Raw genomic sequence first — 24569 nt, forward strand, 5'->3', positions numbered from 1 at the left:
GTTTTTAAAAATGAAGCTGATGCAACAGCTAACTGGAGTCACTACAAGGACCATCACTGCACATCAGGTACCAAGTAGAGAGATGAAAATGGTGGTTAAAGAGGAGTGACTGTACTACAGTCTATTTTGTGTTCTCTTGTAAAAACCATTTCAAAAAGGACAATGGTTTTCAGCGGGCTAGGGAAAGAAAACATTTGCAAAAGGTGCCAGTATCAGCTCAGCACACATTTTAACTATTTCCCCCACCCCAGAACTTTACTGTAGAAGTAATAACATAAGAATAACAAAATGATTTATTCTAGCTTCATCTTATTGAAGATCTTTTTATGTACAGAAACTGTAAAAAAATCTTTGAGACTTTGTTTAAGAGCAGGCATACGTGCTGCTGAAATAAAGTTACGGGCACTGGAAAGAAACTGAAAATTCAGTTTGCTGTGATCAGGGAATGAGGCAGTTGGAGAGGTTCTCTCCCTCATCAAATATCTTTGATGACATCTTCAAGCTCCTCTTTCGTGTACATGTGGAACTTCATTCCAGGTTGCACTGTTGCAAGCTGCAAGGACAGAGGGAAAAGAATTGCAAATGTCTATACAAGTAACAAGTGACTGCATTAAACATAGAAGATAAAGCTTACTGCACATGGAACAGATGTTACCATTAGACTGTCTGGAGTGTTCTGCCTTGTGGATCATTCCAACCAGACACATATCAGCTCCCTGAAATAGCTTCCTGAAACTAAAATGACTACCAATATGCTCTTACTTTTGTACAGCAGAAACTGAACTAAGATTCTTTTACTAAACATGCTTGGGTTCTGTTTTCTTTTGACAGTATTAATATGATAACTTTTTATTCTGCAATGCATTTCTTTAAGCTTATTTGAATCCAGTTCACACCATTTCTTCACCCTCTACCCCCTCTCCAAAAACAGTGAGAGAAGATTATGGAGTGCCTAGTTCGCTGTGCTTAAATCACCACAGTTAGAGAGAGGCCTCCTGCACACAGGGATGGTAATGACCTTTCCAAATGTACAAACAAAGCACATTTAAGAGATGGACTCAATGACTACTTAAGATGGTTTTTTTTTCAAAAGCAAGTCAAGACTTTTTGTCTGGTTTTGTATATTATCAGTTTCAAAATACTGAGGTAACTTGGATGGCAAAGAAAGCAGATAAAACATTTCCATGTTTTCTAGAAAACTACCAATGCTATGTACTGAAATACTTTTTTCAATACTTTATACACAGTATCTCAGTAATTCTTGGGGAAAGTGTGTTAAGTAAAGGGCACTATTATACTCGTATCACAGACTGGATTACGAAATGAGAAATTCCAAGTATTATGTGTCTTCTTTACTTCTGTAAAAGAGCTCAGTGTAATTATGCATCTGTTTCCAATAACCTTTTGGGAAGCAAAATAATTCAGGAGGTAACAATACTGCAACTTTCGAAAACACCTGGTGGACCAAAGATTGGGAATTAATTTGCCAATGTGACAGGTATTATCCACCCCCATTCTACTTTATCCTGTTCTTTATTCTGCTCAGTCATTAATTCTGAACATCCACTGCCCCATCAGATGAAAAGGAAAAATGAAGCAGGGTCAAGAAGGTAGCTGGTAAAGTGATCAAAGCAGTGATAAAAGATGAATCCAGGAATACTCCTAAAATACATATATACTCCTCCATGAGTGCAACCCCATTTAAAGCAGGCAGTTTTCCAGTTGCTAGACTTGGAAATTGCTAATCCAACTCTTACCAGGATTCAGATACAGTTTATTGGCCCTTATCCAACTTATTACAGTATCCAGGCATTGATCCAGCACTCTGGGTCAATGGATACAGTAGAGTTGAATATCATCATCATACTGATAGTATATAATGCCCTAACTAGTCCTGCAGACAGAACTGGAACGATCATCCTACGGTGTCCTCTACTGCTACCAAGCAGAACTGGTCCAGTAGAATATCATGGTCAATGCTACAGAAGACCACAGAGATGCAGGAGGGACAACAGGACAGCACTCCCCTATCTTTCACCCAGAATCATTCATCAGAGCAAGATGCTCCAGTACTGTGCCCTGGGCCTGAAACCAGATTAAGATGGGTCCAGTGGTGTGTTCTCTCCATGGGCATCTGAAATTGGCCAGCCACCACACACCCAAGCACCTTGCCAAAAAGAAGATATTAGTGACAGGAAAGTAGTTCTCATATATATGTGGGCCCAATGAAGTCCTCTATAGAAGAAGGCAGGCTACAACCTATTTCAAAGCACTAGGTACCTTCTCCTGACAATGAAATATTTGGTACACCCTGGTCATACATAATCAATCCATGTCTATCTTATACCTTATCAGAGAAAATTGGCAAGGGTCAAGCCTACATGGGATGGGATGAACTGATTCAACCCCATCATCAGGACACAATAACCTAAACTGATCCCACAAAATTCACCAGATGGGACACTTACTCCTTGAAAGTGCCTAGCAAAATTATCCCAGCACGTAACTAAGGGTTCCACTCTCATCTCTCTAAGCCAGGTCTGATCTTCTCTGCACAGAATGACATGGCTAGGTAACATGTCGAGGATGAAATAGTAGAGTCAAAGTAATACTTTTCAGTCAGTCCCACTGCTGTATAACATGCACAACAAAGACTTGCCACTAATTTTAACTGTACTCTGTGGTCTGCCAAATTTGCAAACCATCAGGAAATGCATTTCCAAGAGCCTAGACAAATCAAGTTTTTACCACAGCATCCATTCACTGTCTGTAGAGAGCCTTCCTTAACTTTTTAAGAAGTTAACACATGTAATTAAAAGTGAAGCTATTGTCATCTGTGTGAGATGACAGAACTCTCACTTCAAAGCTAAGGAACATCAAGTTGTTAAGAAACCAGCAATAGCAGATATGAGATCTTCAACTATGGCAGCAGCTTAAATGTATTTACTCAGGACACAGAAGGAAAGCACTTCTCTTTATCAGCACAGTAAAATACATACCTCAATGTTAGTTGCATTCAGTTTTTCTTCCATAACTTGTTTCAGAATGACAAGGGATGACTTGATTGCTTCTTTCAGTGTCATTGACTGTTCAGAGAAATCAAAGAGATTAAGAAGTTAACAGAAGTTAAGAGAAATCACAGAAGTACACATGACAACTGCCATATGAAAGCTGCTTTTGTTCTCCATGTGGAGGAGCTCTCTTGGAGTAAACTATTTTCTCTAGGATGATACATACTAAAAAGGATGGCAGTGGCATACAAAAAACTGCATATTCTGTATGGTGAGGGACCACATATGAAATGAATCCCTAGATCTTTTGCCATGGTGGCTTGGAATGATATGAAGTAATTCAATAATTATTCATCCTGTGTGTCAGTATTTTTGGAAATCCTAGTACACATGAAGACACAATTCCCTGCAATGAAAATAACTGTACAGTGAAAGATTCAGTCCTGAATTTCAGAAGAAAATTTAAGTGAAAACTGATAACTTGATAAAGCAAGATAACATTGGGGTTTTTTCATGTCTCTGACAAAATTCACCTTTAATTTTAGAAGAACAGAGGTAAGCATTGCAGCCATCAAGTCAAATACTACTGCACTTATTATTATTGAAATATTATGACAATTTGCTTCCCTCATGACAAATATTTCTAGAAAATTGGCTCAAGTGAAATTTTGAGATCCAATTTAAATAAATCATACAAATGTGAAAGATTGTGAAATGCCAACAACAGGCCAATCATGTCACAAGTAGTTTGCCAATTATATTGATCTATAGTGATACCTTCTAAAAACCTTACAGCTGATTTATACATAGACTTCTGGTATGTATTCTGTAATCAGGTGATATAGCTGTCCTTTGAATACTTCTTTTTAATCAGGAGGCAACAGTTTTGCAACAGTTTTTAGAAATTACATTTCACACAACAGTTCTTGTTGTGAGTAAAACTAGCATGAATATCACACTTGTTCTTTTCACCCCTTGTTCTCTCACCAGGGAAAACCAGTAAACAGTGTTTTATGGGACCAACAAGCAAGCCAAGATATGTCTTTTAGACCTCATTCTGTTACCTTGTGATAAACCTCTTGCAGAGAGCTTTGTGCACCTTCTGAAGCTGATCCAATTGCTCTCGCATCACACTGTACAAATGTTCCAGAAGGGTCCATGTGAAACCTACAAAAGAAAAGATAACAACAGAATGAACAAGGGATTTATACACCAAGAAATTTCCCTACCAGTGATATTGCAATATAACATGGCTCACAGGAAGTAAGTTCAGTAAGAGGTTTAGAAGGATTCTGCAAGCATTATCTGTTCTGATAAGAAATACAGTGCATGTATGGCAGCAAAGTATTACATTTGACAAAGTGGAAAGAGTAATAATTGGCCAAAGATATTATGTACTTTGGACCTAGAAAATATGGTGGTCTGTATACGAAACATTCAAAAGAAATTACAGGAGAACCAACAGAATATTCAAATGATTAAGAAATTCCTAGAAGAGATACTGTATTATCTTGGTAGTGTTCCCTAGAATGCTATCCTGACATGTGGCAGACGTCAAAGAACTACCTCAGCATCAGAAAACACTCCAGAATAGTGTATCAATCACTGTCAGGTAGGTGAAAATACCTTTTGCTCACACATGAAGTACTTTGGATCTGAAGTGGTATCTTTGGGGAAAATGCTAAGTAACTTAAAGGCAGATGGAACATATGTGGGCTGCATACAGCCCTTTTGTATCCTCAAGATTCCACTAAGTTGACTGACTTTTGAGACAGGGAAATCTTCACCATAAAATGATACACCAGTCTTAGCTCCAATAGATGTCATAATGAGAACCTGGGTCCTGTTAAATGTCGCTGGACTCCAGCTACCATCAGCTACAACCAAGGGTGGCCATTAACAGAGCTAATGTCTACAACATATGGACTACTAAAGATAATGTCTATAACATATGGATGGCTACATGTTTCCCACTCCTGGTATATATTATCTTGCCCATGTAGATGATCAGATACCCATCAAAGAATGTGAATACTAACAAACTCACAGGTGAACACTTCAACCTTCCCTGACATTTGTCAGGCACCCTGGTAGGCGTCCCAAAAGCAAATTAGGAGGACATGAAATAGCAGAACAAGACCTCTCATTAATATGTCAAGGCAGACTAAGACCTTAGTATAGAATCCCTCTCACAATAAAACCCAATAGGAGAAATAAAATAAAAATCCCATGAAGGTGATTTTCAAAAATTCAGAAAAGTCCATTTATTTTCTTGCAATCATTTTGTCCATATCAGCATCTAACAAACTGGACTGAAAATTTTAACCGTTCTTACTTTTAATGAGATTACTCATTTGTTTGCCACTCATTCTAAGCATTAACTGTAGTGCTAACAATGTTAAATAAGAGGAGGCTTGGAGGACAAGAAAGACACAAAAAAGATAACAATTGAACATGTAACCATTCTGAATAGCCTGCTCTTTCAACTACATTTTATTTTCATGAATTATCATTTTCATTTATTTATAGCAGGGGTCGGTAACCTGCGGCCCGCGGGCCGGATCTGGCCCGCCAAGGCCTTCCTACCGGCCCCTGCGCAGTCCTGCCGCCGATTTCCCCCGTTTTCGCGCCGCTCCGGCCGCCATTTTGTTTTTCAAAATGGCGGCCAAAGTCTCGTGTGACCTCAGGATGGCAAAGGTCACGCGAGACTTCGGCCGCCATTTTGAAAAACAAAATGGCGGCGCCCATCTAGTAGGCCCGGTGCAGCCGCTGGAGCACTCCAACAGGGCTCCAGGGGCTGCAGCAGGCCTGCAGCAGGCTCCACCTCGCCCTCCGCCTCCTCCTCCCTAAGAGCAGGGAAAGGAGGAGGAGGCAGAAGGAAGGAGTACAGAGCGAGGGAGAAAGGGAGCCAGAGCAGCAGCTGCAGCCACAGCAAGGCAAGAGGTTGGTTCATTGGGGGAGGGGGTTAGCGGGGTGTTCTTTCTGCAAAATGCTCTCTCACCAACTTGTGGCTTTTCTGGGTTGAAACTGTGTGCATGCTTGCTGCAGTTTATTTTCAATTGCATTTTAGTAATTTCCTTGCTTGTAACTTTATTAGTATTATTATTATTACTACTTGCCCTGGGTGTTCTTTCTGCAAAATGCCCTCTCAATGAGAAAGAAGAGGAGGAGGAGGAGGAGGAGGAGGAGGAGGAGGAGGAGGAGGAGGAGGAGAAAGAGGGGGAGGAGGTGGAAAGGTGAGTCATTTCAGGTCTGCCTTGGGTTTTTTCCATTAATTTTTAAAAATATATAACACTTATTTTTGTTTTTTTATTTCATTATTTTTATTATTGCTTTTTATTTCATTTCATTATTTTTATTATTTATGAAGGTGAGACAGTGTGACTTTCCAAAGTGCTGTAACAAAGGTCTGCTGTAACAATGATAGTGGTGGTGGTGATGATGATGATGATGATGCTTCGGTGGAAGCTCCACCCCCAGTGAGTGGCTTTGCCCCTGGAGGCTGGAAGCTCCACCCTGGCATGTGGCTCCGCCCCCAGAAGGTGGAAGCTCCACCCCCAGCATGTGGCTCCGCCCCTGGAGGGTGGAAGCTCCACCCCTGGCTTTGGCCCCCCAGTTGTCTGAGGGACAGCAACCTGGCCCCCGACTCAAAAAGGTTGCCTACCCCTGATTTATACAGTGCTATCAATGTACATGGCACTTTACAAGGAAGAAGAAGAAGAAGAAGAAGAAGAAGAAGAAGAAGAAGAAGAAGCAGCAGCAGCAGCAGCAGCAGCAGCAGCAGCAAACTGATTGGTGACAGAAAGTCCAGTTAATACTTGGACATCCATGTAAATGACAATTATAAATTATCTTTACTACTTGCAATAGCATATTGTACATGTATATGTAAATGTCAAATTTAATTTTTAAGAAAAGTGTTCAACCAACTTCTATAATGGACACACACACCCTAAACCTCACTCACATCATTTGAAATGATCTACTCTCCTATGAAATTCAGGAAGGCATGTTTCTTTAAAGACTGCTTGGAACTTTGAAGTGCACACCGCATTTGGTTACAAGTGCTCTCCTAACCCCACCCAAAGAATGCCATAGCAGACGACAGGTATTATGTTACCAGTGGCTCTGCTGCTCTTTTCAAAAAGACTAAAGAATATTTGGACCTTCTTTATTCCTTCTTTATATTTACTCTGAAATTCTGCTTATTCAAGCATTCAAATGTATTTAAGTGTAACTGCTGTACAGCATTGTGTTAACTCAAGCAGTTCCTCTGCATTTTTCCATGAAAAGAACTGACTTTCCTGAATTACAATAATTTGATCAGTATAATTGGAAAATACAAAGCATTTCATACTGACACAGCTACAGAGGCATCTATTAGTCAAATCCATCACAATATGCTGCCTATCAACTGCATTTCCATCCTAGGTTATTTCAATATATCAAGAACATTAGGCTGCGGCACTATACCATTACCAAAATGAAGTTCAAAACATCTGGAGGGTCAGAGGTTTCCCACACTACTTTAGTGGGAAGTAGTTTTTAGCTTGTATATTTCCTATACTCTAGTTTAGTGATGGTTACAGGGGCTTCCACAGGATCTTGGGAGGGCTACACATATAGAAGATTTTCACACTTGCCTGCATCGCTGGGAAGTTGCCCTCCAAAAGTTGCTAAAAGATTTCTTCTTTTTCTTCTAGACGCAGTTTGCAGTTTGCGTCAAGAAGAATCTCCCTGCTTCCCTGCTTTCTTTGCAACGATTGAAGGACGCTACAGAGGGAGCTCCGTTTCCTTGACGATTAATGAGCACTTCCAGCCTTCAGACAGAGAGGCTCATTTCCCTTGTAGCAACTTTTGGAGGGCAATTTTCCAGCGATGCAGGCAAGTGTGATCGTCAACTTGCCCTGCACCACCAACAAGCTTTCAGTGCCCCCAAAATTATCTTTGCTCTCAAACGGCCAGTTGCAGCTGCCCAAACCTCACTGGAGGGTGCCGCTCACCATTTGCAATTGCCTCCCCCATAAGGCCTGCACAAGCCTTCATTTCTTATTTTAGAAAAGTCCTGTGGAGGCCAAAGCACTGTAGTCATTGTTAGACATCTGTTTGATATTTAGAGAAATACATTTTTATACATTTAGGGAAATACTATGTTATTGCCCACCCCAAAAAAAATGTTTTGAGGTGAAAGAACCCGTGCAGGGTTGCCAAAATGACTCTGGGGCCACCTTTCATCCATGGAGCACATTTTGCCCACCCTTGCACTAGCCCAATAGGGTATTGATGCTGCTTGCAGAACCAATGCAGTACACACCTACAAATACAATAGTTCCAAGTCAGTAACCTTAACTTGTAGTTAACTTTTAATAGAATTCTAGGGAGTTCAATTTCCTAACCAAGATATATAACTGTAACAAACACTCTGGCTTGAAAACACACAAAACAGAGTGAAGAAAGAAAGACTAAACTTACAACTGAGGTCCCTTTTCATCGACTCCTCCAAAGAGCAATGCCACACCAAACGGCCTTGACTGGAAAAAAATGGCAGAATGATCAACAGTTTAATGACCGAGTAACTGGATACTGACAAAAAACATACATTCAGAATATAATTGATACAATCACCTACTCACCATAGCACCTGGATCAGCATCTTCCTCCCCAAACTGTAATGCTAAGTTGGACACTGCCTGTGTCACACTCTCTACAGTCATGATTTCATTGTATGTAAACCAGTGATTCTGAGAAGAAGGGGGGAAAACAGTCTGATCTACATTTTTACACAATGGCTTTTTGATTACTGCATGTGTACATGAGCAAAACCTCTAACAGAAATAATAAAGAAGCTTATTTTATTCTTAGGATAAGAAATTTCAAATGTCTTCAGTTTGGATGCTTGCATCTTCATCAGATATGACATTACACCCTCACTGTCTAAGTGCCCTACAGTTGACAAGCTTGACAGGTGTCCTACCATAATATAAATTAAGAAGACATACCAGGATGGTGCACACTATTTTCTTATTGTGCCCTACTAGAAGACAGTGCTTCACAAATTAGATTTTGGCCTATGTAGCCCTTTGCTTCAAACAACATTTGGAAACTCAAAATATATCAAAAATATATTTAACTTTTCTTAAGACCCTCCCAGAGTAAAATGTCATTATCTCTATTCTTCTAGGTAGCAGGAACCAAGCAAGAGATTCACATGTCATTGCAATGCTGTGCCAAGTGAGATGCAGAAGGAATTGGGGCAGGTCATCCATTAGGTATACTTAAAAGTCATGTATCATAAAACAAGATATTCAGCAGCCTTCCCCAACCTGCTGCCACCAATGGCTATCCAGAGGGCACTAGGTTGAAGGAGGCTTCTCTAAAGCATTTTGAATCCAGACTTGGGAGTGAAGCGCATGGATCTGTAGGAGCAGCCTCTGGCCACTCCAGCCACAATCACACTAATACCACAGTGACTGCACAGCCTGCTCCTAAAGGAGGCCACCATCGCAAGTCCCAAGCTGTGCAGCCAGGAGCCAGTTTTTTTCCATTCTTTTTAGCCCCAGTCCACTGGACCAGAGCACGGCAACAGAGTGGCTTCTGGCTGCTTTGAAGGTGTGTCATTTGAACACCACATCCCCAAAGCAGTCAAAATCCACCTTATTTAGCCCATGTGTTCTGGACCTTAGTTAGGGTCCATTTACATTTTTCTAACCATACAAAAATCACATCTTCTAAGAGCAGTTCCAACACAGGCTGAAGTTTGAGATGTCTGAACATGAAAACTGACTGCCTAGATCCCAACTACAGAAATCAGCATCCTATGATAGGGTCATTTAAATGTCAGCCCATCTGCAAAGAATAAATAGTACAGAAAAGTGGCTCATTTGTAGTGAGGGTGACATTAAACGTCTCTTCAGTCTCTCCTGAAAACTCCCAAAGAAAGCACTTACACAGCCAACCAGAAAGATTACTGGGCTCACTGGCTGGGACAGACTATTCTATTTAAACATACTACCTTCAGAAGCAGAGATCTCAAAGTTATTCTGGTTATGTAAAGAAAAAACTATGCCTGCACTGAAAGATTTATGCTCACTTTTTGTTAATTTGAGGTGACTTGAGTAGCAACTTTTACTACTTCAGAAAACACTGTTTGCTACTCATTTAATACTGCTTCCCTTTGCCCAACAGAGTATTTCAAAATGGAAATAATGCTTTCATATATATGTTCAGTGGTGAAAGATAAATGTTACCTGTGTTTCAACTCTTGCTTTGTCAATTAATGTCTTTGCATCAGCTATTAAACCACTCATTGCACAGCCTGAAGAAAAATGAAAATATATAAGCATTACACAATTTTAAACTTTCAGCACACTACCCAGTGAGGAAGTTTCCAATTAAGCATACAGCCCCTACATCATTCAGGTTATGTCCCAACAACTGGAAGACAAAAGAGAAAAGAGTTCAAGGCACAAATTGCATCTTACAAAAACCTGTAAACTGACTGCTTTGGACACCTAGGATTATCACACAAAGCAAAGTAGCAAATAAACTAGCCATCTTTAGTCAAACCTGAGTCAAGAAGCACCAACTAATTCATTTCTTGGAGCGTCTGAGATTTGGGTATGAGACTAAAACCCCTAGATCTGCTGAGTAAAACACATCTGTTTTACAGATGTGCTGAGTAAAACACATGCATATTCCTCTACATGGACATTGCCTCTACATGGACATGGATATTTTTCTAGATTAGCTGGCAAAAATACAGTGAAACTAAAATGGTAAATTGTAGGTTTATAGTGTTTTATTTGTTTAATGTTTTATATGTTCAATGTCTTATATGTTTATTGTTCATATGTATATTATATAATTATTCAATAAAAATAAAAATAAATAAAATGGCTTGGAGAGATCTTTCAACTTCCCAACAACACACACTATATGAAAACTCACTAGAATTTCAGGAGCATGGAGCAAACCTAAAGGTTTGTACCACAAGGTAAAACATGCTATCAGTCCAATGGCCACAGCTACAGATCCTATACAAATAAGTTTAATTCCCAGTCATCTTCATGTATTAAAGAAATACTAAAACATCTGTGATAGATTCTTAGATTTTTTTCACAAAATGAAAATAACCTCACTAATTTCTATAACCTACGTCCTATGAAAAGTTAATATTGTCCTTGAGTAGTGAAGAGATCAGGATAACAGTCAGTACAGAGAAAGAAAGATACATAGAAAAAAATTCCTGAGGAGCAAGCTCCATTTTCAAGGAGGGTGTATGCGTGCCTGTGCAAGAAAGTGTCTTGGGCACAGAGGACATGCTAACATTAGTGGTCCAATCAGTGAGCTTCAAGCACAGAACCTGGCTGGGGATCAAGCGTTTACATTGCAATTCCCTGCCCTCCAAGTTCTAAATTTGGGGACAAGCTTTCATTAGTGAGGTCAAACAGAAGCAAGTTACAGCTGCTGCTTCCTACTCCTGCAACTATGTCCTGCTGGCCCAGAGCCTGGAAAACCAGTGACCAGTACCATTAAATATTAATTCCCTCCCTACCAAATAAAGTCTGCACACAGCTCTGTGGGCTGTACTATAGGAGGTCTGCAGAGGAAGGTTTTATGCATGCACATGCTATATTAACATTTAATAAATAAATAAGCTTTTGTTACTTTTACCTATGTGAGAATCTATTTCAACAATTTTCTCAATACTGCTGGGTTCCATAAGTGGGGACGTGATCCTCTTCTCCACAGCCAGGCACACCCCTTCTGATGTCTGAATTCCAATTGCTGTGGAGCCAAGCTATTTTTTAAAAAAAGAAAGAAAAGATAATCACTATCAAACTATTTCTGATATTTTATAGAACTCTTTATCTCATCAACATAACTTTAAATGCATCCTAACTAGTATTTCTGATTACCAGAGCCAAATTACAGTTACCTCAGTTAACAAAGCCTCTGAAAAAGCACCTCCTTTTGACAAATACTTTTTTCTGCCCATCCAGCCTCTTTTCTTTTCCTCATCCTTGGCTTATCGGGAGGTTGTTAGTTTGTTTTTAACAGAACTGGAATTGGGTGACTGATGACCAGTACCATTAAATGGAGAAACCTAGACTTTCAGTTGCCAGGTTGAAACAGAGTGTCTGCAGTAAACAATGCAGCAAAACATGAGCTGGGAAAGAATGGGACACCCCCAGCCAATCTTATTCTAGTTGTGTGTGCCTGCTTGTAACAGGCAAAGTAACAGCAGCTGTCTCTAGGATTCCTTACTGAGCATGCATGAACAGCAAAACAGAGAAAAAGCAGGAAAATTAATTAGCCAGCCTCATCAATTACCGCTAGTATGTTAAAAAAAAGTACACAACTATAGGTGTGGTTACCAAAATGAAAATCATAACCTAAGCAGAGGCTGGTGAAAGTGTGTGTGGGGGGGGAATCTCCGGATGCATTTTGGGAGATTCTTTAAAGTACCTGCAGAGGGTTCAAAATGTTTTTGTTTACTTACTGTATACCAGGCTTACCTGACCTGGTTGCTTCATTTCACGTGTGCATATTGTTAGTTTTGAATAAAAAATCTGATGAAACATGCAGAACTGCTCTTTTTGCAGTACAGGGACCTATTCTCATTCTTTCAATGTTATTTCTACCTCTGGTTCCAAATTTTATGTCAATCAAATACTGTAATAGCCAGGAACATATCTATTTAATTAACTGGGGTATACATGAACTCTACGCATGCTGCCAACTGAACAATTACAGGTCAAAAATACATTCACATAAAAGGTAATCTAAGAGTTAAAATCATATCCCCTGTATTGTTTCAATGTTCAGCAATATCCAAGAACAAGCACTTCAAATTATGAAAGTATAGTTTCTAGATCAAGGGAAGTAATGGTGCCACTCTATTCTGCTTTGGTGAGGCTTCACCTGGAATACTTTGTCCAGTTCTGGGCACCACAATTCAAAAAGGATGCTGACAAGCTGGAGCGTATCCAAAGGAGGGCGACTAAAATGGTGAAGGGTCTGGAAACCATGCCCTATGAGGAATGATTTAGGGAGCTGGGTATGTTTAGCCTGGAGAATAGATGGTTAAGAGGTGATACGATAGCCCTGTTTAAATATTTGAAGGGATGTCATATTGAAGATGGAGCAAGCTTGTTTTCTGTTGCTCCAGAGAATAGGGCCCAGAACAATGGATACAAACTACAGGAAAAGAGATTCCATTTCAACATTAGGAGGAACTTTTTGACAGTAAGAGCTGTTCAACAGTGGAACACACTCCCTCAGAGAGTGGTGGAGTCTCCTTCTTTGGAGGTTTTTAAACAGAGGCTGGATGACCAACTGTTGGGGATGCTTTGACTGAGAGTTCCTGCATGGCAGGGGGTTGGACTGGATGGCTCTTGTGGTGTCTTCTAGCTCTATGATTCTATTAATTTATAATTCCAAATTCAGAAGAACTTTAAATCTACCAGCTTACCAGTTTGGTTCACAAGGTACCTGCAAAGTGGAGCTCTGAATATAAAAAATTGACATAAAGACACATTTCACATTAGCCTGCACTGCTATATCTACAATTGAGCTATTCCCATTGCACAGGTATACCTCTGTTAACAAAGTAGATATGTTCCTGAGCATTACCTCTTCACCAGAAACTTTGGTACCGGGGCAGGAATAACAAGAATAGGGATAGGTTTCTATACCAGAAAAAGAGCATCAGCTTGGACATGTTTCAGCAAACTTTTTACCCAAAACAAACAAGATGCACATGTGAAATGAAACAGCCAAGTCAGGTTAGCCTTGCGTGAAAAAACAAAAACATCTGGATCTTCTAGAGGTCACTTCAAGGTTTCTTCCAAAATGCATTGAGGGATGGTTTTTTTTCTTTTACCACTTGCTGGTGATCAAACTTACAGATCTATGCATTTGTAGCATGCCAGGCAGATATGGTTTGGATTATCTTCTCTCCCTTTTTTCTGTTTTGTTCTTGACACATGTTCAATAAGGGACTCTAAAGGCAGCTTCTGTTTACCTTGCCTGTTGTGAGCAGCTATATTGTGAATTCACACAAACCTGCCCATCTCCCCTCAGGCCGTGTCCTGCACATGTTCCCTCATTATGCTGCTATGCAGCATCCAATTGGAACCTTAGGGGAAAGAGCAGGAATGCTAATGGAAATTGACAATCTTTACAGGATAACACCCTCTGATTTGATTTGCCTCTTTGAGCACTTGAACTCAGCCATCATGGAAACCTCCCAACTTAAGCCAACTTCCAAGACATCCTCGACACTGATGGATTAGAAAAGGAAAAGAGGGCCAGACAGGCATTAAAAAGACTATAAAAAGAAGCTTATGTCTTAGAAGCTTTATTAACTAAGATATGTCAGTGTTTGTTGGTCATGTTCAACCCAGAGAGTTTTCAGTTCAAGGATGATTTATAAGAGATCAACCATCAAAGGATATGGAGCTTGGGTTGAGCAAAGCTGCACCTTTCACCAGTTTACATTATGAAGATAGCTATATATTAATTTTTTAAAAAGTTTTTTTTTAAAAAAAGAGGTTTTATTATGGTGAAACAATACATCAGCTGAGATGAAGTGATACACTATCTGCCTTTATTCTTTCATATGTATCTTGCCATAAGTCAGCAACGACTTGAAGGCACACACAAATTATGACTACTGAGTCTACTAATTAATTTGCATTGCCAATAAAGTCATATCACAGAGAAGCATTGTTGTGCCTAGAAGCTACCCATTCTTATTACTATAAAGTTTTAGGCATGTTAGTCTGCACACTAGTTTTCAAATTATTGTACTTAGTGTTCTCACATGTGTCAATTAAATGCCAGTTCTTTCTTCACAAATATCTACACCTTGATAGGCCTTGGTAGTCAAACTGAAAAAAATGAACTCCAGGTTCTTTCCTGTCATCCAACAAGGAGTCATCTGTCCAGTGTTCCAGCAAGGAAGTAACACACCTGGAAATGGGTGTATCTCTTAGACAGACTGGTGGGGAGCTTAAAGTGATGCCCAGTCTAAGGTTAGCTAAGAGAGGTCAAGGACTACTTCAGAAATGTAAAATAAACACCATCTACCTCTGCAGCTTTACAGCTATGAGGAAGGCTGGGCATCTATCACATTAGCTATATAGTGGTAGCACAATCACTATGGCAAGTACAGTGTCTGAAAACATCAAAGCCTAAACAATAAGCATCTACTCATACAACCAGCAAAACAGGTGAACCAAGATTTCAACTGCACCAGCTGTTCCTATGCAATAGACATCTTTTCTACATAATGGAAATTAAGAGATCTGGTTCTCACAGTTGCACTTACCTATTCTCTTATCTCACAGGAGGAAAAGTATGTATTGGACTAAGCTTATGGCAGGATGAAAAAAACAGTTCTGCTGGCTGCTAAACCAAATTACGCAATGAAAACTGAAAAACTATTATAATTGCCTACACAATGTAAATATTTGAGTCAGTCATTTTTATTTAGAAAATTCTAGTTTGGCTGTGAAACTTTCTATTGATGGAATGAGGTAATTCCCTCTCTCCCCCCACTCCAACTGTAAAATAGCATACTAAGAAACATTCATTGAATACTGCTGCACAGTATACAGAGCTGAACAGGGAATAGTGCTTGTAGGGAAGATTGCAAGAACTAAAGTATGACTGAGCCCAGGAAAGTCTCTGAGGTAGCCATAAAGCAGAGTGGGCAAAGACCAACCCTCCATATGTTGATGGATTGTATCTCTCAGTACTGCTAGTTGAGACTGATGGGAGCTGCAGTCCAACATCACTTGGAGGGCTGCACCTATGTCCATTGCTTTTAAATCTTTTCCCCTTGATCATGCAGGTGTTACGACTTAAGATGAAGAAGTGTATGTAACAACTAAGCAAACACAAAACTAAGGTGCTCCTACATGTTCTCACAAAGAACAATGTGTACTAGCTCCACAACCCAAGAACAAAATTTACAGTACTCTGAAAGACAGTACTAGTTGCTGTCTTCTATGAAATTACTATGCCAAGTTCATTAAAAAAAGTATTCTAAATGGGTTTACTCTTCAGTTCACAGAAGAGACAGTAATTAATATTTTGACAGGGATGAATCCACAGTGTTCTCTAGACAAAAATGCCAAATACCCATTTAACACAGGTGTACTGTGAACAGGAATAGTCATAGCCCACAATGTATTTTTCTCTGGCAAGGAAGGGAGGGAAGAGAGAGTGAAAGAGAGCTCCACATTTCTTGCCATATGCAGAAAGGCAAAATGGGACGGCATTGGATTCTGTTGGGTGTAGTACTTTACAAGAAAAGTATTATTTTACATTCCTGATTGGTCCTAGACCTCCTGTGACCAATATGGCTCCCTCTCACCTATTACAGAGTCATTTTTGAATAATTACTCCAATTAATGTGATACAGAAATTTCAGCTATATTTCAGCTGTATGCAGCTGGATATAGTTAAAGAACACAAGGCCAGTCCTTGACAGAAAAACAATACAATTATAAGGGGTGCTATCTCAATTTGTATGCTCCAAAAAGTACACTTTTGGGGTAACAGTGCTAAAATTCTGCAACTCAGTCTTAGTTATTTCTTTGACATTTCCCATTCTAATCCAGCCACCTTTGTGGAACATCATGCATTTTGTATTTAAAATAATCATTTTGAAACGCTTATTGTACCTTGATAGCTTCAATAGCATATTCCACCTGGAATAATCTTCCTTCTGGAGAAAAAGTGTTCACACCCCTACAATTGAAAGACAGAAGTCAAACTCACAACCTAGAAGATCAGAATCTTCAAAAACACATGTCAGATGATTTATTCAATGGAAACAATGGTATCTACTCAAAAAAGCAAAGGCATTTATTTAATAATTCCATTTTTGACCAACAGAACAACCACACTTTTTCACATGATATAGAACAGTGGTTCCCAAAGTGGGTGGTACACCCTTCCCCGGGGGTGAAAGGTTCCAGGGGGACAGTGAGGTAGAAAGGGAGCAGTAGAGTGGCAGTGAGATAAAAAAGGGACGGGGTACCTTCAGTTAAAGTATTGGTTTGCAGAAAAGACAAAGGAAACCAGCAGTCTTTAGGATGGGGATTACATTAAACTGCTTTCCAGCATCCCCAGAAAACCACCACATAGCTTCGCTGATCATTTTCTTTCGTGGTGCCTCCTGCTCCTTGCCTGCCCATGTGAGTTCACTCCCTTACCGGGTGTCTTTTGCTAGTAGTAGCAATTGGGAAGCAGGGCATTGTTTCTGTGGCTCAGCGGCACCATTTTGGAACAGACTGGAGTTAGAGCACATGGTGGCAGGGGAAAAGTGGCAGCAAAAAGGAGCTTTCACATTTGAGACCCTGCCTGAGCTTTGTGAGCTTTGCTGGGACTTGGCTAGCTGGTTAGAGTTGAGCTGCTGCTCCTGCTTTCTTCCATCAGACAGGGTGAAGGAAGAAGTAGCAGAGGAAACAAATTTTGGGGGGAGGGGGAGTGGACATTTGAAATTGTGTGAGGAAGACATGTCTCTGGGGAAGGAGTGTCTGTGCTTGATTCTCGGAAAGAGCGCTTTGTCTCCTGTCCAGAGCATGTAGCTCTGTCAACCCCTTACAACACACCGGCTCCGCCTTTCTCTGCCTCATGAAGCATTGAGAGTCCCTCCTCTCTAGAAAGAAGCTTCTCCCTTGCACCTGATCACCCTGGGAGCAGCCTGGAGTCCTCTTGTCTGCACTGGCCTTTGCTTCAAGGCTGGCATGAATAAGAGGTTTCTCAGTTACTGCTTAGCCAGCTGCTTGGTTATTGCACCCAAGTTGGCTGGGTGCAAAGGAAGCAGCAACCAAGACTGGTTGTTTTGAATTTGCAGTAGAACAGGTAAAGGTAAATGTTTTCCCATGTCAAGATTGTTATGTCGTGTCTGATTGTAGAGGGTGCTACTCATCTCTGTTGCTAAGCCAAGGTAGCCAGTATTTTCAGAGACTATTCTGTGGTTTGTGGCCAGCACGACTACACAGAGAACAGTAGAATAGTAGACCTAATATCAAAAAATATGTGCTGGGGAGGCACTATGGTCGGCACCCAAAAGGAAAGGAGGTGGTTGCACCAAAACATTTGGGGACCACTGATAGACCCTGTTAAAACACAAAAAACACCAATAAAATAATAAAACAGTGTAGGCTAAGGCCTAAGTAAAATAGATTACGCATTATCATGTAATAAAGATCATCAAATGGGCAGAGGTCCAGATACATGCATACCGGTACATAGTCTATATGTTCTTCAGCACATCTGTCACCATTAGTCAAAATATATGTTTGGTGAAATTAAATTGTTTTGTTAATGTAACTCTGCATTCTAACAAACTGGCTAGTGTTTGCACCTTTGTTTATAGATCTACCATAGCTGTTACTTAGTTTTCACTGAGAAATTGGCTTGTCAACTCCTTACTTTTAAAATAAATAATGACAGGTTAAAAAAGGGAACATTTAATTTACTCAAGATTTCAAATATGAATGACACAAGAAGGCTCACTGTGGCCAGAAGTAGACGGGTCAAAAGGATGGTGCCAGGCCACCGGAAGGAGCAGATCATACCTGCTCCTTTTTGGCATAGTTCCTCTTGTTTGGTGTGGTGTCATCACAGCTTCTGGCTACGTTCAGGACATGCATCATCTAAATGCCACATCCCCAACATGGCTGGAAGCTGAGGCTTTCTGCCTGTGTGTTTTGGTCCTAATATGACACTACAAACAGTTGTCATTGGCCAATATTCTATTCATTAAAATTTTTTTATATATGTACTTTGTTGTGAATAAGCATCTACAACACAACCCCCATGCAGCTGAAATTAAATCTACCAAGGACTTTGAACACTGAGGTATCATGGCACCTTATGTTCCACAAAACAAACTGCTCTATAAACACAAAACATCTGGGTGCAGAACTGTTCCAACAGCTTGCAAGAGAAACATGCCTTAGTTTTACTTATGAATATCATGATTTGCTGAAGTGGCTCACCTAACGTTCTCTGGGAAATTTGTCAGTTCCCCCAAATTTCCCAGAAGAAACACAAAGACAAACTAGCATAGACTGGCTTTTACCAACAGAGAGCCCTGAAGTATGGGAAAATATGAATCACAACTAAATTTATGAAGGAAGTTTGTAATCTGTGCTTCCCAATAATTTTTGATATTATCGTCCTCCTAAATTGCCAGTGTGCTTGCCAATATATTTTAAACCTATAACTGACCTTTCTGCCCTCTCAAATGCTTGTAGCTTTTAATAAATGTTACCCAAGACTCTACAAATGTATTTGATAGTTTCTGCATAATATATTTAATTTTTGATTTAATTTTTCTAATGTTCATTTTAAATTTTTTATAATACACCTCCAAGTTGACATTGAAGTGTTATTTAGCTTCAGCAGATAAAGAGGAACAAATGATACATAAGTTCTGCCCAGCTCAGTGTAACTGAAAACAAAAGCAAAAGCTTAAAGACTCGTCATTATGACTAAGGAAATTGGCTGAGGCCTACTATTTCACAATGCAATATATTAAATCAGTGCTACCTTCAACCTTCTTTATACATTTCTGAACAACAGATAACTTGAGAAAGGGGCATAAAGCCCTCCACCAGCAACTCACATGTTCTTTTGCCAACTACTATGCTTTATGATGGTGCTTTGGAAACACAAAACAAGGAAGAGAAGGGCGATTAGGATTAATTAATATGAGGAAAAATAATTTGACAACTTTGCGGGTTCATTTTTAAAGAAGAACTCAGTCCTCCTCGAGTAACCTTTGCATTACTGCTGGACATTTTATGTCTGTGGTTTAGCCATCATAAAACTTTGTAAAACTCACTTGCTCAGCAGAAAAAGGAAGCAAAGCCTGCAAAGGGGTTCACTCAAACTATACCTACTGCTAAAACAGAACTCTTCTAAATAAGAGATGATGTGTGTCCCAATTGTAGCTTTGGATAAATAGAAATTATATTTTCACCAATTTTAAGAGACTTCCCTCCAAGAGTGCACGACTTACACACAAGCCCTTACAAATAAGATCACTCATCAGTTTATGACAGATATACACCATTTCTCAGGTATGCTAGACACAAGATCCCATCTGATCTTGGAAACTAAGCGGGGTCAGCCTTGGTTAGTACTTGGATGGTAGATCACCCGTGACTATCAGATACTGGGAGCTATATTCTAGAGGAGGGAACTGGCAAAACCATCTCTGACTACTCCTTGCCTAAGAAAACCCTAAGAAACTCATGGAATCACCATAAGTCTACAGGTGAATTGAAGGGACACACAATCTTGCACAGAAAGCACTACAGTAATTCAGTCTGGTTTTCTCAGTAAGCACAACTTATGGTGACCACATGAATGAATGGGAGAGCCTAAATTCCCTAAAGGCACCAAATCTTGGATGCTAAACAGGGTCAGCCCTGGTTATTACTTGAGTGGAAGGCTGCCAATGAATACCAGGAGCTGTAGGCTACATTTTAGAGGAAAGAACTGGCAAAACTACTTCCTAGAATTCCTTGCCTAAAAAACCTGGGAAAATCATGGGGCCACCATAAGTCAACAGGTGACTTGAAGGCACATACACACAATCCTGCATAGAAAGTACTGCAGTACTAGTTTTCCCAGTAAGCATGACTTACCGCGACCATATGAATAAATGAGAGCTCTTGGGCAAGTCACATGCTCTCAGCCTAGAGGTAAACAATGGCAAACGTTCTCTGAACAAATCTGGCCAAGAAAAACCCATGGTAGGATGGCTGTAGGATTGACCTAAATTGTAAATGACTTCAAAGCACACAACAACAACAAAGTACCCTAAAGGTGTCAGATCTTGGAAGCTAAGCAGGATCAGCCTTACTTAGTACTAGGATGGGAGGCTTCGAGCAAAGACTAAGTGTGGATGGCTATGTATTTTAGAGGATAAAACAGGCAAAACCACCTCTGGCTATTTCTTGTCTAACAAAACCCTGGGAAATTCATGGGGCCACCACAAGTGGACAGGTGACTTGAAGGCACAATCCTGCATAGAAGCAAACACACAATCCTGCATAGAAAGCACTACAGTAATTCAGTCTGGTTTTCCCAGTGAGCATGACTTACGGTGAGCACAGGAATGAGTGAGAGGGCCTAAATACCCTAAACGCACCATATCTTGGAAGCTAAGCAGCACCCACCTCAGTTAGCACTTGGATGAGAGCCCGCCAATGAAGACCAAGTGTGGCAGGCTATATTTCAGAGGAAGGAACTGACTACTCATTGCCTAGGAAAACCCTTTGAAATTCATGGGGCTGCTATGAATTGACTTGAAGGTACAAGCACACCCACCCATATGCATGCAAGATGTTGTTGTGTGTTGTACGGCTTCAGGTCAGAGCTGTTCAACAGTGGAGCATGCTCCCTCTGAGAGTGATGGAGTCTCCTCCTTTGGGGGTTTTTAAGCCGAGGCTGGATGGCTATCTGTCAAGGGTGCTTTGATTGTGTGTTTCTGCATGGCAGAATAGGGTTGGACTGGATGGCCACTTAGAGTTTCTTCCAACTCTATGATTCTGTGAAAGGTAGCCCTATCAATGGTTTTTTTTCTTGGAAAGATTTGTTCAGAGGAAGTTTGCCATTGCCTTACTCTGGAGGTTGCAAGAGTGAGCTGAGGGAGCTGACAGAGGATAATGACGTTTTGAAATAGTAGGCCTCAGCCAGTTTCCTTAGTCATAATGACGAGTCTTCAAGCTTTTACTTTTGTTTTCAGTTACACTGAGCTGGGCAGAACTTATGTATCATTCATTCCTCTCCATCCACTGAAGCTAAATAACACTTCAAGTTGAAAATGTCAACTTGGAAGTGTATTATAAAAAAAATAACAATGCTAGCAAAATTAAATCAATTATGCAGAAATTATCAAATACATTTGTAGAGTCTTGGGTAACTAACATTAATTGTAAACAAATGCAGTAAGAAGGGTCTTCTCACTACCCTATCATCTTCAGAAAAAGAGGGTGTGATGTGAGCAAGGGCTTTTTGGTGGCTGCTTCTAGCCTCTCATATTCTGCCAAGGCAGACTAGCCTGACCTCTTGTTCTCCTGCTAACAGGCAGACATCTTTAGATTCATTTAAGCTGTGTCACTTTTGAGAAGGGACCAAAATGTTACTACTTTCATTCTTCTGTTTTTTAATCTATTTTATATTTTAATCTTTAAAGCATTTTATACTTAAATTAATTTTACAAGTTAAATTATTTAAAGTTACAAGCTTTGTATTAAAAGCTACAAGCATTTGAGAGGGCAGAAAGGTCAAATATAAATTATATATACACTTGTCCCTCCATATTCGCTAGTGTTAGGGACTGTAAATAACAAAAACGCCATGTTTTTACCTAAGAGGACACCTCTCTAGGAACCTCTAGGTCCTCCAGGGCAACTCTGTGGTCAACATCCGACAGACACTGACCACAGAACTACACTGGAGGAGATACAAAGGCCTAATACAGCATTCTCTCTCGGAATCTTTATGTCTTTCAGTGCAACCTTTAAAGTTGACCATAGAGTTACAATGGAGGACCTAGATATTCCTAGAGAGAACACATTAATCAAATCTGTGAACAATCAAATCTGCAAAAGTCAAAGCCACAAATATGGAAGGATGAGTGTATATTGCCAAGTGCACTGGGAATTTAGGAGGAAGACAATAAGGCCACCCAGTGACTTCCGTTGGGAATCAAACCCTGGTCCCCAGAGTCTCAGTCCAACACTCAAACTACAACAAATGACTAGCTTTCCCTCTTAAGCAAGTCTGCAGTTATGACATTTGGTTGCGAGTTCAATCCCAACCAGGGGCTCAGGCTTGACTCAGGCTTGCATCCTTCTGAGGCGGCTAAAATGAGAAACCAGCTTGATAGGGGCAATTAGCTTATACACTGTAAACCATTTAGAGTGGTATGAAGCGGTATATAAATGAAGCTGCTACTGCTATTGCTATGACATCTGTGACTACATGCCCTGAGGTGACCCTATCATGGGGGCGATTTCCTTGGCAAGACTTGCTCAGAGAAGGTTCACCATTGCCTTCCTTTGGAGGCCGAGAGAGTGTGACTTGCCCAACGCCATCCAGTGGGTTTTGTGACCAAGTTGGGAATCAAACCCTGGTCTCTTAGAGTTGCAATGCAACACTCAAACCACAACAAACAAGTAGCTTCCTCTTTTAAGCCAGTTTGCAGTCATAACATTTGGTTGCGAGTTCAATCCCAAGCAGGGGCTCAGGCGTGACTCAGGCTTGCTTCTTCCGAGGCAGCTAAAATGAGTACCCAGCTTGATGGGGGCAATTAGCTTACAGTTCTAAACCGCTTAGAGCTGTAGTTCTCAACCTTTGGCTCTCCTAATGTTTTGGACTTCAACTCCCAGAAGTCTCAGGCACAAAGGTTGAGAACCACTGCCCTGGAGGCTGAGAGAGTATGACTACCATGTGGGACCAAGGAGGCTGAGCGGGGATTCGAACCCTGGTCCCCAGAGTCGCAGGTCTAAAACACACACTCCAGTTTGAGACTGCTTTAACTGCCCTGGCTCAGTGCTAAGGAATCCTGGGAATTGTAGTTCCCTGGGGCAGCAGAGTTCCCCGACAGAGGCTAAATGTCTCACAAACACTACAATTCCCAGAATCCCCTAGCATGGAGCCAGGGCAGTTAAAGCAGTCTCAAACTGGGCTGTTTCTGCAGTGTGTGTTTTGGACGCAGTCCCCAATAGGCTGAAGCCACTAGGCCACGCTGTCTCTATGCATCATGGAGGGTAGCAGGGCGAAAATCTCCCTGTATCCCGGAAGGAGTGAGGGAGCGGACCCCCAAGGAAGGAAGCAGTGGGCTCCAGCCAGTGGGGTGGAGGGCAGGGGCCGGAAGTAGCTCCCCACTTCCGGTGGCGTGTGAATGAAGGCAGAGAGGGAGCCACCGTGACTCAGCCCCGGCTGGGCCCAGGCCGCGCTGCCTCTGCTCCTCCTCGGGCCTAAACCCACCTGTCGTACTCGGAGCGAGTGAGGAACATGTTGTCCTGGCAACGGGACAGGAAACGCTGCGAATCGGACTTCCGGGAAGCCGCTACTGGATCTCGGGGTCGATGGCGGCCCTGTCAGCAGCGCAGCACCCGGTTCCTCTCTCTCTCTCTCTCTTGCCACAGCGTCCCGCGCATGCGTACAGCGACCCGCCCACCAATAGGACTCCGAAGCGGGCTCTTACAAAAGGCGCGCCGCGATTGGTTCGGAGCGCGCACGCGTACCCGGCGCTGATTGGTTCAGCGGTTGCCATGAGCTGTGGAGGAGCCATTAGTCCCGCCCTCTCGCTTTGGCTGCTAAAAGGGAAGAGCTTCTATGGCAGTAAATGGAGGCTGGGAGGGGGCGGGGCTTGCACGCAGTGACGTCACCGGGTTTGACGTCACCTGGTGAGGCAACTCATGGCGTCACCTCAGCCGCCATTTTGTTCCTCTCATTCCACACTACACAGTAATAATGTCACTCATCAATCATAATTCAAATACATAATTGCAT

At 41.1% G+C, this 24569-nt stretch overlaps 1 protein-coding gene across 2 annotated transcripts; it reads right to left on the minus strand.

Annotated features, from left to right (window-relative positions):
- Nucleotides 1-275: 275 nt before the first annotated feature.
- On the minus strand, nt 276-24198 carry PSMA5 (proteasome 20S subunit alpha 5). 2 transcript variants are annotated; one of them, XM_089514842.1, is made up of 9 exons: nt 24042-24198; nt 16706-16772; nt 11685-11811; nt 10259-10326; nt 8645-8752; nt 8484-8542; nt 4076-4178; nt 3000-3086; nt 276-553 (listed from the first exon to the last, which is right to left on the minus strand). In XM_089514842.1, exons 1-9 carry the CDS (start codon nt 24068-24070, stop codon nt 476-478), a joined length of 726 nt encoding a protein of 241 aa, XP_089370968.1. In that variant the 5' UTR covers nt 24071-24198; the 3' UTR covers nt 276-475. The 2 variants fall into 2 exon arrangements, with proteins under 2 accessions (XP_089370968.1, XP_089370969.1); XM_089514843.1 differs by lacking the exon at nt 8645-8752.
- Nucleotides 24199-24569: the final 371 nt, after the last annotated feature.

Source organism: Sceloporus occidentalis, unplaced genomic scaffold, assembly GCF_023333645.1.
Source record: "Sceloporus occidentalis isolate IW3139 unplaced genomic scaffold, rSceOcc1.0.p SCAF_3, whole genome shotgun sequence".
In the NCBI taxonomy this organism is placed as follows: Eukaryota; Metazoa; Chordata; class Lepidosauria; order Squamata; family Phrynosomatidae; genus Sceloporus; species Sceloporus occidentalis.

Bases quoted from the DNA above. Each gene is read 5' to 3' on its own strand.
- PSMA5 (XM_089514842.1), bottom strand. From the start codon at position 24,070: ATGTTCCTCACTCGCTCCGAGTACGACAG. The intron at 8,753-10,258 runs GTAACATTTATC...CCTTCTTCTCAG, and splicing joins AAGCAAGAGTTGAAACACAG to AATCACTGGTTTACATACAA. The intron at 8,543-8,644 runs GTGAGTAGGTGA...ATTTTTTTCCAG, and splicing joins ATGCTGATCCAGGTGCTATG to TCAAGGCCGTTTGGTGTGGC.